The sequence below is a fragment of the Cervus canadensis genome, chromosome 7 (assembly GCF_019320065.1).
Source record: "Cervus canadensis isolate Bull #8, Minnesota chromosome 7, ASM1932006v1, whole genome shotgun sequence".
NCBI classification, from domain to species: Eukaryota; Metazoa; Chordata; class Mammalia; order Artiodactyla; family Cervidae; genus Cervus; species Cervus canadensis.
In genome coordinates this window covers 63,554,109-63,570,980 of record NC_057392.1, presented here as the reverse complement: position 1 = coordinate 63,570,980, position 16,872 = coordinate 63,554,109, and the positions used below count along the sequence as shown (strand labels likewise).

The 16,872-nt window shown below is 38.7% G+C and overlaps 1 protein-coding gene across 3 annotated transcripts in view; it reads right to left on the bottom strand.

The window, feature by feature from the left end:
- ZMAT3 (zinc finger matrin-type 3) overlaps positions 1-16,560 on the bottom strand; it is a 36,696-nt gene extending 20,136 nt beyond the window's left edge. For 2 of the 3 annotated variants that reach the window (XM_043473683.1, XM_043473685.1), the window contains exons 1-2: positions 16,300-16,560; positions 11,993-12,319 (exon numbers count right to left, since the gene is read on the bottom strand). In XM_043473683.1, the coding sequence (XP_043329618.1) occupies positions 11,993-12,262 (270 nt within the window). In that variant the 5' untranslated portion in view covers positions 12,263-12,319; positions 16,300-16,560. Of the gene's footprint in view, positions 1-11,992; positions 12,320-16,034; positions 16,125-16,299 lie in introns of all 3 variants that reach the window. The other variant, XM_043473684.1, reaches the window with a different exon arrangement.
- Between the last annotated feature and the right edge of the window lie 312 nt (positions 16,561-16,872).

Below are 16,872 nucleotides of genomic sequence, written 5' to 3'. Positions count from 1 at the left end.
GGATAAAAACCACATGAAGGGAAAGAATGGGAGAGGCGAAAATGGAGACAACCAATATAGGCAGCTATATGGACAAATTCTACTGCAACATGGAGCAGAGAAACAGAGTACGGAGTCAGAAGGGGAAATGAATCAGTAGGAAAAAAATTTTAAGATGGCTTAGGCTTGTTTGCATGGCAACAGGAGGAAGTCAGTAAAACAAAAGAAAAGGTATGCAAGAACCACAGCACAGTTACAGAACCATAGTCCATAAAAAGGCAGAAGAAAATGAGGTACATTGGATTACAGGAGGGATCAACCTTAGATAGTGTCAGGAATTTTAATTCCAAAGCAGTATCTACAGCAGTATTTGAGCAGATATTGCATCCATACATTAATGATAGTAATGGCAACTAACCATTTTGAGCACTTATGTGACAGGTAGTGTTCTAGACACTTTATAAATATTATCTCATTTAACATCATGAAATCTCTATCACGTAGGTAAAATTATTGTCCCCATTTTACACATTAGGAAACTAAGTTCAATGAGTTAATCTTTCACCCAAGAGTTTTCAGAGAGCTCCCTAGAGGCTGCCTAACTTGCATTTCTCCATATATCCTCCATAAACAACACAGAATAAGAAAAACAAAACTGCACAAAACCCATGCCTTCCATACAACTAGAAGTCACAGAATGCCCAGACCCTAAAATAACCGTAAGTAAAAAAGAAAAGACATCAAATCCCAATGAGTAATCACTCCTGCTCCTGCCACAAGCCTTCACAGTAAGCAAAAGCAGTCCAACAAAAACTGAAGGACACGGAGAAGGAGCTTGCAGCTAGATTATAAAGCTAAGATTGCTTTATAACCACCACCAGAAAAAGTAAATCCCCCAATTTTATAAATACTAAAGCATGATCCAGTCACTGACTACTGGACAGGGACTTAAATGTACACATGATTTGAAGTGGCTATCTTCAAAGTGGCTTTTAGAGGAGGAAAAGGCAAAAAGGAAGGGAGAGGCACCCTTTGGCAACAAACAGGTGAAGAGGAAGAGAAGCAACATGGGAAAAGTTAGCATCCTCAGAACAAGAAAGAACAAAGCAAAATTCAGAAGACAGGACTTCCCAGGTGGTCCAGTGGTAAAGAATCTGCCTACCCATGTAGGAGACACAGGTTCAATCCTTGGTCCAGGAAGATTCCACATGCCTCAGAGCAGCTAAGCCCATGTGCAACAACTCCTGAGCCTGTAACTCTGGAGCCCACAAGCCACAACTACTGAAGCCCGCACATTCTAAGTCCTGTGTGCCAGAACTAGAGAGTAGCCCCTGCTCACCACAACTCGAGAAAGCCCTTGCACAGCAACAATGACCCAGTGCAGTCAAAAATGATTTTTTTTAAAAAATCAGAGGACATACACACACTCTCCTGACCACCATAAAAAAAAAAAAAATCAGTAAAGAACTGGACTTTGCTACAGTGATAGAAGAGGTTGCTACTGAATTATGAATCGCATAAACTACCCAAAACCCACATAATGAATACACAAAAAGAAATCAATTCTACACAAAGTTACCACCAAAAAATAAAAATAAAAAAATACATCTCAGCAAATGAATCACACCTCCAAAACAAACAAACAAAAAGAAACAAAAGAAAACAACACTCCAAACAGAATTAAATATATAGTATTCAAACAAAACTTTGAGAATATAAAAAAAAAATCACCTTGAAACAGGAATTCAAAATGTACAAAAAAAATTAGGCAAAACATAGTGAGAAATGAAAAGAAGGATAATTAAATTCTAGAAAGTAAAAGGTAATTATAGCCAAAATTAGGAGCAAATCCAAGTATCAAAGAAGAATAGAGTCAAATGAAAATGTACTAACAGGCACTGAAGAAAGACAGAAAAGCAGTCAAGAAAATAAAAATAATAAAAATTAAAAAATTTAAAGGGTCAAGAGAGGAAGCAATAGAACTGGAAGACAAGTGAAGAAAGAATGACTTATAGAAAACTGGAGTCCCCAGAGAAGAAAAGCAAAATCAAACAATCAAACAGAACTAACATTTGAAACTATAATTGTTCAAAAGTGCCTAAAATTGTCCAAAAGTAAATGAAGATCTGAATCTACATATTGAAAAGGCATGCCAGGTATCTGGGAAAATTAACCCAGAACAATCAAATCTGCAGTAGATCTTTTAAACTGTATGAGACTTCAAAGAAAAGAAAAAAAAAAGTCCTCTTAAACTCTCCAGGCAAAAAGGTCAAATAACTTGCAACAGCAAAGGAATTAGAATGGCGTCCATAATACACAAAGCAAGGCAATAAGGAACAGCCTTTTTTAAAAAATATAGGTGTAAACCAAGGATTTTATGCTCAGCCAACTATTCTTGTTTCAAATGTGAAGACTATAGAAAACATTTCTAAATACACAAGACCTTAGGAATTTGGCACTTAAAAGTCACTCTTGAAAAATCTATTAACACTTCATTCACCCAAGAAATGACTGGGGAAACCAGCAAAAAGACTGATGTTAAATATTTTCAAGTGTCTAAATTATCAATGCTGGGAAAGATTGAAGGCAGGAAGAGAAGGGGACGACAGAGGATGAGACGGTTGGATGGCATCACCAACTCAATGGACATGCGTTTAAGCAAGCTCTGTGAGTTGGTGATGGACAGGGAAGCCTGGCATGTTGCAGTCCATGGGGTCATAAAGAGTTGGACACGACTGAGCGACTGAACTGAACTGTATCAAACACTAAAAAGGTGAAGATGACAGTGAAAGATTAATGCTCAAATATTATACATTATGACACAATGGAAATAATGCAACAAAAATGGGAAAAGGAAAGTAGAATAAGCTCATTGATTCTTCAATAGGCAACAGTTGGGATACCATTAAAAACTGACAAATCAGGTAGTAAAACAGTAAATAACTGAGCAGGTTGGTAAAATCATATAAAACAGTGTAAATAAGAAGAAAATGAAAAAGGAGTACAAGGGATGATATGGTGTGACATCTTTCTAAATATACCTTTTTGCATGGATGTAGAGAACAAACATATGGACACCAGCTGGGGAGTGGGGGTGTGGGATGAACTGAGAGATTAGGATTGATATACATACACTATTGATACTAAGTATAAAAGAGATAACTAATGAGAACCTATTGTATAGCTCAGTGCGTGGTGTGACCTAAAAGGGAAGGAAAGCCAAAAAAGAGGTGATATATGTATACATATAGCTGATTAACTTTGCTGTACAGTGGAAACTAACACAACATTGTTAAGGCAACCATACTCCAATAAAAATGAATTAAAACTCTAAATAAATATACCTTTTTGTATGATTCTGACTTTTAGGACTATATTAACATTCTACAGGCTTAGAAAAAGAATCAAAGTCAACAAGAATTGGCGAAGACCCAAAGTGAAATAAGTACAAACAGAAATAAGCCTAACTGTATGAAAAAATAACATAACCATACTGAAGGAGGAGGGAAGGAAAAAACTGTTCACATAGTCAGTCTGAAAGTATCTCTCCCATAATACTTACTAAGCACAAAAAGAAAAACAATAACTTTACAAAGGACAACACTAGCAGGCAGCATCTCTGTAACCTAAGTAACTTCGTAAAACAGTATTTTGACTACACACTATAAGGCTAGACACCAAAAGAACAAGACATAAATATTATCCTCATTAGTATGCTGATTTTTCAAAAGGATACAGATTATCAATCCCAGAACTATTTTACATGTACTGTGAGCATGTATGTGTTTGTGTGTGTGAATGTGTGTACTGTGAATAATGACACATATATAACTAGCTCTGTCATGAGAAGATCTAGAAGCAATGACACTCGAGTACCAAAAGGCACACCAACACTCAGACTTTGGTCTCTAAATACCATTCTCCAATTAAAAATTTAAAAAAACAGAAAAACAAAACCTGGCTCCTTGAAGAAATGGTTGACATGGGGAAGGTACCAAAAAATCTTGGAATACTTTGTACTGTCAGAAAGTAAGGAACTATACAAAAAATTATGGGGACATGTCAAATGAACATAAGCACCAGCCTGAAGGGAAACACACTGGTCAAATGTGAAACAGTTAAAACATCAAAATAAATGATAGCAAGTGTTTATATCCCTGAATTAATATAAGAATCTACAACCCATAGTGATACTAACTATTTGAGAAAGTTCTTCATTAAAGTAAAATTCTAACTATAAATATACAAAGAATGATTGAAGCAGAAAAATCACCATTTGGCAAACACCACGGTAATAATTACTGCAGGGAAAAATATTAATAGATGCTATTATCACTATTATGTACATCACTATGTAAAAATATAATTAGAAACATTCACATAGTCTCAAGGTTATCTCCCCATATGATACTTATTAAACATAAGAAAAAAACAGTAATTTTACAAAGGAGAGCCCCAGCAGGCACCACCTTAATCAGCGATCAAAAGTTAACAGCAGCAGTGACGGAAATATTCACATCAAGTCCTTTCCAATATGAAAAAATGGGAAAGACACATCAGTTCTGTGGTATTCCTGTCCAAAAAAACCACATAACCACATGAATTCAATCATGAGAAAACAACAAACAAATCCAAATTGGGTCATTCTACAAAACAACTTCTCAAAAATTGCAAGATAGTAAAAAGCATAGAAAAATTTAACCCATCCACATTAAAGAACACATAATACCACATGCAAGAATTTATCTAGGATTGGATCCCTGAACCAGAGAAAGGACATTAGTAAACAATTGATGAAATGTAAAAGGTCTGTATAGCCAAAACTATGGTTTTTCCAGTAGTCATGTATGGATGTGAGTTGGACCATAAAGAAGGCTGAGCACAGAAGAATTGATGCTTTTGAATTATGGTGCTGGCAAAGATTCTTGATACTCCCCTGGAATGGAAGGAGATCAAACCAGTCAATCCTAAAGGAAATCAACCCTGAATATTTATTGGAAGGACCAATGCTGAAGCTGAAGCTCTAATGCTCTGGCCCCCTAATGTGAAGAACCAACTCATTGGAAAAGACCTTGATGCTGGGAAAGATTGAAGGCAGGAGGAGAAGGGGATGACAGAGGACAAGATGGTTGGATGGCATTACCAACTCAATGGACATGAGTTTGCGCAAATTCCGAGAGATGGTGAAGGACAGGGAAGCCTGGTATGCTACAGGCCATGGGGTCACAAAGGGTCAGACATGACTTAGCAACTGAACAACAACAAAACAGTCTGTAGAGCAGATAATATTGTTGTTATCAGTATTGAGTTCCTAGTTTTGATAACTATACTATAGTTATATAAAATATTAATATTGGGGAATCTGATGAGATGCATGCAGAAATGTTTAATAAGTGTTTTATATAATAAAATTATTCACATTTAAAAGTTAATAAAATAAAATAAAAGTTGCCCAAAGCCACAAGTAAATGCCAGAACTGAGAACACTCTTGGTCCAGAGTCCATGCCACCCTGCTCCACTGCACCTTAAGACAACTAAACACAGTGAAGGAATCACTCAAGTACTAGGAGCTGTCCTAAATGTTTTATACCTACTAACTTGCAAGCATGATAAGCATCATCATTATCATCATCATCTTCATGAGACATAGAGAAATTAGAATATATTTCCAATACCATACATCTAGTAAGTATTTGTACTAGAACTTGAACACTAGTCTGACCCCATGATATGTTAACTAACATCCTATAAAACAGATGCTAGAAAAGAAAATAATAAGAAATCAATATGCCCCTAAAAATTAAAGATATGATTATCAAAATTAAAAAAATTCAAAATAGCATTAGAATTCAAGAATACCTCTCAGAAATTCAATAAAGGGGACAAATAAGAAATATGAAGAATCAATCCAGCTAATCAAAGATAGTGCTAATAGAATTACCAGGGAAAAGAAAGAGAAATGTAGAGAAGAATATTATCAAGGAAATCATATCAAAGAAAATTCCCCAGAGCTCAAGAGAAATGAGAGTATGCAAACTGAAAGGAGCCACTAGTGCTGACAGGGACAAATGAATGAAGACCCAGACAGAGACACACCCATCATTGTGAAATTTCAGATACCAAGGATAAAAAAGAAAGCCTAAAAACTTCCAGAAAAAAAAGCCCAAAATTAAACTGGGTCACCCACAAGAGAATAAGAATCTGAATAAGATTTGTCTTCAGATCACCAGCCCAGGTGGGATGCATGAGACAAGTGCTCGGGCCTGGTGCACTGGGAAGACCCAGAGGAATCGGGTGGAGAGGGAGGTGGGAGGGGGGATCGGGATGGGGAATACATGTAACTCCATGGCTGATTCATGTCAATGTATGACAAAACCCACTGCAATGCTGTGAAGTAATTAGCCTCCAACTATAAAAATAAATGAAAAAAAAAAAAGATAAGATTTGTCTTCAGCAACACTAGGAAGACAAAAACAAAACAAAACACACAGGTATACATGCACACACAATGCAGTATAACTTTTAACCTTTTTAGGAAAATAATAGTCAACCTGGAACTGAACTGCCAAGTACAAAGTTATAATACAGACATTTTTAGACACATAACGGTATCTCAGAAAAATATTATTTCCCATTCATTACTACTTCACTTTAAAGAGAGAGAAATGTGCTGTAATATACATTTATATTTATCCTTTCTTCCTTCAAGTAACATGAAGATGGACTCCAACAAAACAGGATTAAAAAAAAAAAGAAAACATGCATATTTAGAAAATGGCAACCTAAGCCATAGAGCAATGAAGAGAAATTCAAAATTAGCAGCTGTGCAGCGAACTCAGGGGGCACCCGGGGGAGAACGGAAAAAGAAGACAGAAGGATCTGGGGGCAAAAGGGGGACTTCACATAATACATACAGTGATCGAGATGTGGAGGGGAAAATGAGGATATGATAAAGATATATCCTATAAGAAAAAGAAGGGGAAAATGAAAGCCATGAAAAACTCCTGCAAACAAAAAAAGATATGCAATGAAGTCATGATCCAAATGTAAAGTATCTGATTCAAATCAGAACAAGAAATCAGTGGGTTTCATGAAGATAAGTGAAATGGATTATAAACAATAAAAAGAAAGATTAAGAAGCTAGTAGATTTTTTTAAGGCATAAGAATCTTCTATTTTATTTTTTTTAGAAAGTATGAGAAACTCAAGGAAAAACAAAAAGCTATTTCAAAGTTATAATACACATCTGAAGGAAACTAAAAGGGAACAATTTTGAGGAACTGATGACTTTCAAGAAAGAGCTATCCATTTGAACATCTCTTTTAAGTAGCATGGAACCATGACATTGGAAACAGAAAGAAAGAAAGCTTTGCACTGAACAACATTTCCCTACTAATAATACAAAAGCTAAACATCAATTTTTAACAATTCGAGTCAACTTGCAAATATCAAGCATAGGAAACTTAACCTGATTATAGATTAAACAAAAATGTTATAAAACTTGATGTTGTCAAAATAAAACTAGAGTCAACCCAAGATGGGAGGCAGAAAGAATAGAGAAGAAAAGGTAGAGCATAGCTGTGGAAGTGAGAACAGGTGATTATTGCTTTTCATTATAAATCTTTTATTCTATAGGCATTATTTTGAGAAAAATATCTTTGAATGTTTTAAGGAGTAAGCTGTTACCAGTGCAAATGCTACAAAGAGGCTAAGTGAGAAGGAGCTAGATTTGACCTCTAATGTCACAGATAGCCTTGAAAAGGACCATTTCACTAGAGTACCAGAATGGAAACCAGAGTATGATGGGTCGGGAAATGAAAACTTGAAGAGGACAAGTATATCCAGCAGAACTCTAAGGACAGAAGAAAAGAAAGATTGCTAACAAGAGGAATTAAAAGGAAAGGGAAGGTTGTTGTTACTATTTTTATTAACATGGGGAAAAAACCTGAGCATGTTTTTAATCTGATTGAGGTGAAGAAGGGATGACAGGTGATGAAATCTAGAGTACAGGGTAAGGAATCAGCCTTGTAGAGAAGAAAGGATATCTATTGTGAAATGCAAAGAAACCAGGTAGGGAGGGGGCTTCCCTGGCGGCTCAGCAGTCAAGAATCCGCCTGCCCTGTGTCATAAAGAGTCAGGTGTGACCGAGTGACCAAGCGTGCAAGAGGTAGGCAGGATGAGACAGAGAAGCAGAAAGGTGGTGAGATCCAGCTAACAGGGTCACAGAGAGCTTCTATCCACCAACAAAGTTTATTTTGACCACTCTCAGTACACTGCAAGTTCAACTGGGAAACAATCAAATGGGAAATATGGGGGGGGGGGGGAAATCATAAATATTAGCTGACATTAGAGATTATGCCATCCAAAGCTGGGTGATCAATGTAAAAATGTATGCGCCAAAATCAGTACTTTAAATTTGGGGATGACATCAGCTGTATCCTCTGAATTATCAATTAAGGTCACTACCTTCTGTATTTCAATTCTAGAACTAGTTTTTTCCCCTGTGTTCTGTGTTTTTCAAATTAATCTACTTACTATGGTAGGTTGTTGTTTGGCTACTAAATACTACAAATAGAAATCTATGTTGATGACAGATTTTTAAAATGTACCTTGAATAACTAGTTCTTTTTCAAACGAGTTAACATGAATTAACAGGAAAAAATGGTTGACGTTATTTCAAAATGTAGAGACCTTAGCAAAATTTATCCAATGCTTTTTGCTTTTTAAATTTTTATTAATGACCTTCTATCCTAAAGTGATTCTTCCTCTAGGCAATTATGCTGCTGAAACAGTATTATGTTACTCCATGTCCGGCTTACCCTAAATAACCTGAAGCCTACAGACAGATTTTAATAAAATGAATGCATATTTTTCCCCCAAAGGTTTTACTTTAAATTATAACTAAAGTCATTATTTTGAGACCACAAAAATATATACCGTCATTTAAAATGAAACAATAGCAAAGGGTATTTTGAAGCAAGCTGACTGGGTTAAAAAGTCCTGGGAACAGAACTAAATCTGTGATGACCACTGACATGCACGGGTCATCACTAAGGCAGCCCCAGCTTACGAACACGAGGATGGCAGGGAAAAATCTCAGTGAGCTTAAAGGGAAGTATTTGTTGAGCAGTTTCCATTGTGTGTCCTGGATTACTGGAACATGATATGGTCAGTCTCTACCCTAATACCACTCAAACCAGACTGAAGGTTGTTTACAATACCCTGGGCAATTTGAAACTTTGAGATTTCAACAATGGCATCAACTGACTAAAACACTTTGAGTAATGTAATCAAGTGTGATTTATTACCTCACATGAATGTGTTTCTAGCTTATAAATAGACTACCACTGATCCCTTTTATCTCACACATAATTAAAATAATGAATCTGTGGTCTTGGTATCAGTCAGTACTAAAAAATTACAAAGCATGTTTTAGAGTTGAAATAAAACTTTATTTCCACCATCTCATCAGCCACCTTGCTGTATCAGCCTACAATCATTGCCATTCTGCCTATTTCTGGTCCTCAGTAAGTCTTCCTCATTAGTCTTACCCCTGTCTCTAGAAGCCTTCCTAAATCCCAGCCTATTTGTGTACCCTTGGTATAGTCTTCAATGTATCTTTCAGGATAACATTTCTATGCTTTTTTTCTATGTTGGTGTACCCACATATGTTGTGTTCACACTCTGATTATTTATTATTCTGATCTACTTTTTGATCCACACTCTCGCATGCTGACTTTTCTCTCAGGTTGAAATCCAGATTTCACTTCTGGATTAGCTTTCTTCTATGCTATCTTAATGAAACTGCTCTGTACTTTGTACATGAACTGCTTGCTTTGTTTCTTAGAGGAAGAAAACTTCTTCCCCTAAGAATTACCAGCAACACTGGTTTCATTCAAATCTTTGCTTCTGAGCTCTTAAGAACTGGCTTTTATTACACTCAAACTGTTTGTTTTCTATTAGGTTCCACTCTCTAGATACCAGGTTGCTTCTTCTCTACCCTACTTTTCCTCAGTTCTTGGCTGCTTAAACTGTTTCTAGAACAGGCTGTCCTTCTTCAACTTTTCCACTTAAAAAGTCTGATTATCTAAAATTTAATTCCATTTTCTTATATTTTCTAATTCATATATTCACTGTATCACTGAGGAAGCTGAAATTAAGTATATATTACTCATCAGCTAAAAAGTTCAGAGCACACACACACAAGTGTAGAAGAAAAGAAAAAACCAAAATAAATTCTGGTTCTCTTTCTTATCTAGTTTAAGCCTTATAATCCAATGACTCTGCTCAAACTGAACTCTCTCTATGCATAACCAAAAGCATCCATCACTGTCTACAAAGTCACAAAGAGATATTAGGAAGAAAAAAGGCAGGAGGTGTATGTACAATCCATGCACATATATTTAAATCACATATTGCCCAAGAGTTTTCCCTCATAAAAGTAAACAACTTTTCTGTAAATGATACTTACATGTGTATATGACACACAATTAACTTGCTCCCAAGTTAACGGTTTAAACAGCTAAAAATCAAAACTTTAGAAAGCAGGCTTGATTTTCATGAGTCGTAGGCCATAAAACCAAACATTCCACAGAAACAAATGAAGACAAAAGCTATGAATAGCACTGTGTGTTGAATTTGACATGGATCATCCTAAGAGACCACAACTGAAAAGTAAAACCGGCAAAAGAAGAACCCGTGTCAAACCATTGTCATGGGAAGTGATACAGAGGGAATGAGAGTAGGGGATGGGGAAAAAGAAAGAAATGTAAAATAAATCCAGAAGAGGCCTTTATGAACCAATAATGACCAGAGTCGGACGCGACACAGCAATTAACACACTGGTCAATGACCAACAGCGACACTTGCCAAGATCTGGATGACATAATTAACTCAACTCTACATTGGAGGGCAAAACAAACCCAAACAACAGGAACTCCATAAAAGTAACACGTCTTCCCCTAAATCCCAAAGAAAACAATTCACCATTAAAACGTTTCTGATGTACGATCACAAAGTGACACAATTAGCCACCTTGAAGATCAACCCTAAACAAAACAGCAAAGACTTACACCCAGAGTAAATAAAAACTTGAAGGAAGTTACAGAGGCACAACAGGAGAAACATCTTCCTAATAGTCATCCTTCTACCATATTGTCCTATTATTTCAGATATTCATGCATGAATAGTCAAATCAATGATTACCCAGAAAACATATTTTCACTCAATGGCATTTGGCCTCAATTGCCTCTTGGATCTCTTTTCTCAAAAAAAAGAGGATATAATTTTATATACAGGAAACAATCAAGAAACATACCTGTGTTTTCCTTAGCAGAGACAGAAGTCAAAAGGAAAAGCTTAAGATTCATAGACAAAGAATATTCTGAACTGATACAAACTGCATTAGCTGGAAGAGAATATTTATAAAACTAATTCTTTCAGACAATTTTGACGCCGAATTGAGTATAGTACACCATACTTCAAACACCTGTTCTCCTTAGGACCACAGGTTCAAACATGCATAGGTGATTTTATTTGCCTAAAACAACAGATGGCTTCCCAGGTGGCACCAGTGGTAAAGAATCTGTCTGCCAATGACGGAGATGTGAAAGAAGTGGGTTCCATCCCTGGGTTAGGGAGATCCCCTGGAGAAAGGAATGGCTACTCACTCTGGTATTCTTGCCTGGAAAATCCCCTGGACAGAGGAGCCCGGAGGGCTACAGTCCATAGGGTCACAAAGAGTCAGACGTGACTGAAGCAAGTTAGCACACCCCCACACAAAACCCCAGGTAAACTGATGCCACACAGCTAAGTGTAAGAAGTTGAAAGAAATCCCATTCCACGAAAAGTGATGTTTTCTTTTAAAGTAGCAACACTGTGCTTTTAGCCAAACAAATACTTAGCCATCTTACTGTTCCAGGCACAAATGGTCATTTCAGAGACACCTGTGAATTGAGCAGAGCCCTGAAATGTTCTCCCACTCGATGCTTGATTTTTCCGTTTCTTCCCTCACCTGATAATGAGCCTGGGCTTGCTGCGCTGAGTTCAAGGTGACATTGCAGAGCTTGCAGTACAGCGGCTTACACAACTCCTCCAGGGCAGAGTCTTGTTCCCCTCCCTTAGGTGGCTCTTCTTCCCCAGCCAAAGGCAAGGAAGCCTCCTGCCCAAAAGGCTTCTGCGCTGGAAGCTGCAAGGCCCCTGTAGACCTGGCGGCCACTGACATAGGAGGAGAGGATGAGGGCCGCTTAGGCGGAGGAAGCCCGGCGTGTTGCAAGAGGATCATTGGGTAGGAAAGCCTTGGGCATCATCCAAAGGATGAGGAGAAGTCGGGTCTTCAAATCTGAATCAACAGCAAAAATTGAAAAAAAAAAAAAAACTTAAAAATGTGTTATCAGCAATATGACATGTAAATGACCACATCATGGGTTCCTTCCTCTGCTTCTCCAAATCATCTTTGGGACTCCCTTTCTTTTCCCTCATCCGGCACACTTCCCCCGTCTGTTAATCCACATTGACACCACGCTCTTCCACGGGGAAGAGCTTTATGGATTTGGCTTGATTTTGCCTGGCACAGCTCCAACTGCGGTCCCTCTGGCCCATGAACATTAATAGCATTGCATCCATGGCTAATTAAATCTAAAAGTCACATGACTGAAATGAACATCAAAGGTCACCCAGTCCAGACCCCTTCCCTCAGGCACACTTAAAACACTCTTGATAATCATGCATAGACCAAAAAAAAAAAAAAAAAGCCCACCAGCAAAGAACCTCAGCAAATATCCCCTTTTCATGCAAACTAGTCTTTCCATCCAAATAATATCAAAAACAGTGAAATCAAAAGTGTCACTGCTCAAACTACTGCAAACACTTCTAGAACTAGCTTAACTATCCAGGAACTCTATATATCTAATAGCTAACATTAGACATATACTCTAGTATCTTGGAAAAACTCTTGAGTCACTATGTAACAAAAATAAATAAACATGTACCTTCTGATCAACTAGTAATACTGAAATAATTGATCTAATGAATCTTCAAAGTGGAGGTTGCAAACAAACAACCTGAAGGCCACAGGCAGCCACAGACTTGCTCTTTTTGGAATATACAGTGTTTCATTTTGCTTTCATTTTTAAATTGAATTGGTTGTCAACATTTTAAAATCAAAAGATTTGTGGCTGCTCTTGACAAAAGAGGGATCTGACAACACTTGGACGGTAGTCCTGCATGAGCAACAACCGCTAGTTAGTATTGAGAGGCACTGTCCTGGGTACCCAAGCTTGTCTTCTCTAGGCGACCTCAAGTGCCCACTCAGCCTGCTGCTTTATTCATATTACATGCCTGTGCCCCACAGGCTTGAGTTGAAGACCCCACCTCATGGAGCCTTAGATTGTATTCATTTAGTTCAGTCGCTCAGTTGTGTCCGACTCTTTGAGACCCCACGATGAAAGCTGAGCGCCGAAAAAAAAAAAATGATACTTTCTTGTATTCATTAGTCTCCTATAAAATCAGAGTATTTTCTTTCTCTCTCTAGAGGTAAATTTTGAGATAAGGATTTTAATTTGGGTTAATTGGAATTGTGGGAACTCAAAGCGCATAGTGTGGTTCATTTTGAGATACTCAGGATTAGAAGTTGCCATCTGGGTTGGAGGCAGGAGAAATGGGTAAAACTGAAGTGGGATTGGAACATATTGGGTCTTTTCTGAGGGAAACAATAGAGACTATAAGGGAAAGCAAACAGTTAAAAGACCGAGGAACTAAAATTATACTGGGGCCCTGGCAGTATGATCCAGTACCCCACTGGACGCTTACTTCATGAACTATTTGATGTAGGCAATTCTCCAGGCCAGAATACTGGAGTGGGTAGCCTTTCCCTTCTCCAGAGGGTATTCCCAACCCAGGGATCAAACCCAGGTCTCCTCCACTGCGGGCAGATTCTTTACCAGCTGAGCCACAAGTGAAGCCCAAGAATACTGGAGTGCATACCTATCCCTTCTCCAGTAGATCTTCCCGACCCAGGAATCGAAATGGGGTCTCCAGCATTGCAGGCGATTTCATGACCAACTGAGCTATGAGGGAAGCCCCTAACCCTGAGTATCTCAAAATGAACCAAACTATGTGCTTTGAGTTCCCATGATTCTAATTAACCCAAATTAAAATCCTTATCTCAAAATCCTCTATTCCTTCCACTTTCAATACTATTAAAACCTCTTTCTGGTCAATAGAATATAGCTATTTTAAGGGCTGAAATTTTCCACCTGCAATAGAAAAGTGTAAGTTTTATGATAATAATAGGTTTACTAAAATCAACCAAGAACAATTTTGAAAGTTAAGTCTCTTTTACCACATTTAGTAAGTATCTACACCTGTTAATTGCAACCAAATAACAGTTTTTGTACTAAATTCAGGCTCTTAAAGCAGAAGTTATCAGTGCAATGGGAAAATAATATACTAAATGGCAAAGTACATACATCATCAGTCATAGTATTCAACAATATTTCTCATTAAGCATAATATTTAGAAAAACAATAATGTTATTTTATTCTCAAGCAGAAGTATGCTGTCCACACATCTGAGAATATTTTTTAAAAAGCAATTGAGATTTAGAACATTTAAAAAGTCAGGTTCTCTATAATCATATTATTCCTCTGAATTAAACCAAGTGAAGACATTCAGAAAGCAAAGGCAAATACGGATATTTTAAAAAAAAAGAAAACTATGGGGACAAAGACCCCTTTTTAAAAAGTTTAACTATCTAATCATAACAATTAGTAATATTAAAAGACTACATATACCCCCTGTACAGAGACAAAAGGATACCAAAGTGCAAATGACAAGCTTCCAGCTCAGAGAGAAATGGTGGAGGAAGATGTTAAAACATCTGGACAAAGGAAATAAGCAATATAAAGAGAAAATCAAATGCTACCAACGGCCTAGACATGTCTGGACTTGTCTTATAAAAGTTCACTCCCACTTGAGGAAATACCAGCATGTGTCTCCCCCAGCGCTGTCTGCAGGCTTCCATCAAAATAAAGGCCTGATAAAATCTCCCGAATTGAAGAAAAAATTCTCATACAGTACAGACTTACCCATTATCATTTTACCTTTTAATGTTTAAAGAATAGCTAGACAGTCCAAAATTCTTTCTTGTAATATTTAACAATCAAAATGATGTCAACTCCCCCAAAAGTATCTTTGCAAGACAATTACATCAGGTATTACTATACTTGCAAAAAAAAAAAAAAAACTAGCATAAAATAAAAATCTAAAAATGAAGCCTTCAGTGAAAGCAGATATGGTGGAATATAAAGAGATTCAAAGCATATAGGACTCACGTCTGTTCAACTACTGCATTAGATTAAAAGAAACTAACTTGATGCCTGATGTAAATACAATATTCCTCAGATCATAAAAGCCACTCAATTTGATCCTTGAAGTAGCATAAATGAAGGATTTATGGTGGTTAATGTCCTGGTATGGAAGGGGTTGAGGGGACAATAAAGAAAATCAAAGCTTCTCAGTCGGCCCTGTTAAAGAAAAGGAATGATCATATAGCATAGTTTTCATGATCGAATTGGGGCCTACTCTTCACATACTGCATTAAAGACAACCACTTTCTCATTTGGAGAAATCTTCGGAGGAAAGGAAACACAATAAGGGAACAGGTGACTGGCACATCAGGAAACTAGGGAAGTCTGTAACTGGGGATTCCGAAAATGAGGGAAAGACGGTGAGCATTATTCAGAGGTCATCAGAACGCAGCGAGAAGGAATGAGAGAGGAAAATAGAAAAATAATCAGTTGTAAGGTATATCACAGAAGCAAGACCCGAAAGAACGCAAGAACCTGGGGAAGAAGAGGCCTTGGTGAATTGGCGAATGTTCTCCAATCTCAGTTATGACGGGTCCGAATCCTAGGAAACCTTTCACGTATTTGAATCAGAGCTACATATACTTCAGCATTGCCCACATATATCTTACATTTCTAAAGCGTGCATGCATACGCAAGAGAGCGCACTCACATACACATACATACACACATACACATGCACGCACGCACCTCAATCCCGTGAGGATGCCATCACGAAAGATGGAATCCCGGGTCTCCCACGGGGCGGGGACAAGCGCTAGGGCCAAGGCAGCCGCACGCCTAGAGGATCCGAACAGTACACGTGAAATGCTTTAAAAACAAACAGATAAATAAAAGCACCGCAAGCCGGTCACGTGGAGGGCAGGTGGAAAGACCGCACCGGAAAGGAACTGCAAGCCTGGTCGCTCCGGTGCCCGTCCTAAATGCCCCGAGGCTCGCGATCGCCCGCACTCACCGGAACCCCCGGACGCGCCGGCAGTCTAGGTGCCGCGCCTGCCCCGGACGTCCGCCGCCGTCCGCCCTCCGCGCCGGGTTCGGCCCGATTCTACTTCGCCTCCCTCCGCGCAACTTTCTCGGCTGGCCCGGCAGAGCCCCCTCCACAGCTGAAGGCTGACTGTCAAAAGTCAGTCCAACCGGACCCACAGGGAAACAGCTGCAGGAAGTGACTGCGGAATCGGGAGGCGGCGGCGGAGGAGACTGAAGGCGCCGGCGCGGCGTCGCCAGTGCGCATGTGCTCGGTGGAGCGGGGCCCGCGGCGGCGGAGGAGCCTCCAGCCCGCGGGAGGGTGGGGTGCGCGCGGGTGGGGTGCGCGCCCGGCAGGTGCGGGGCCTGTGAGCGCAGCGGCTCTGGGCCGGCGTGGGGAACAAAGGCACGAGTCACAGGGAGGACGCACCACCGCCAGTCCCAAGAGTTTGTTCATCCTATAACCTGGAAAGTTGATCCAGATCAGAAACCTGGGCAGAGTTTTCGCAACTTTCATCTCCTGTCCCTGAGATCCGAACCCGTTTTCATTCCAGCCCTGCCCTCC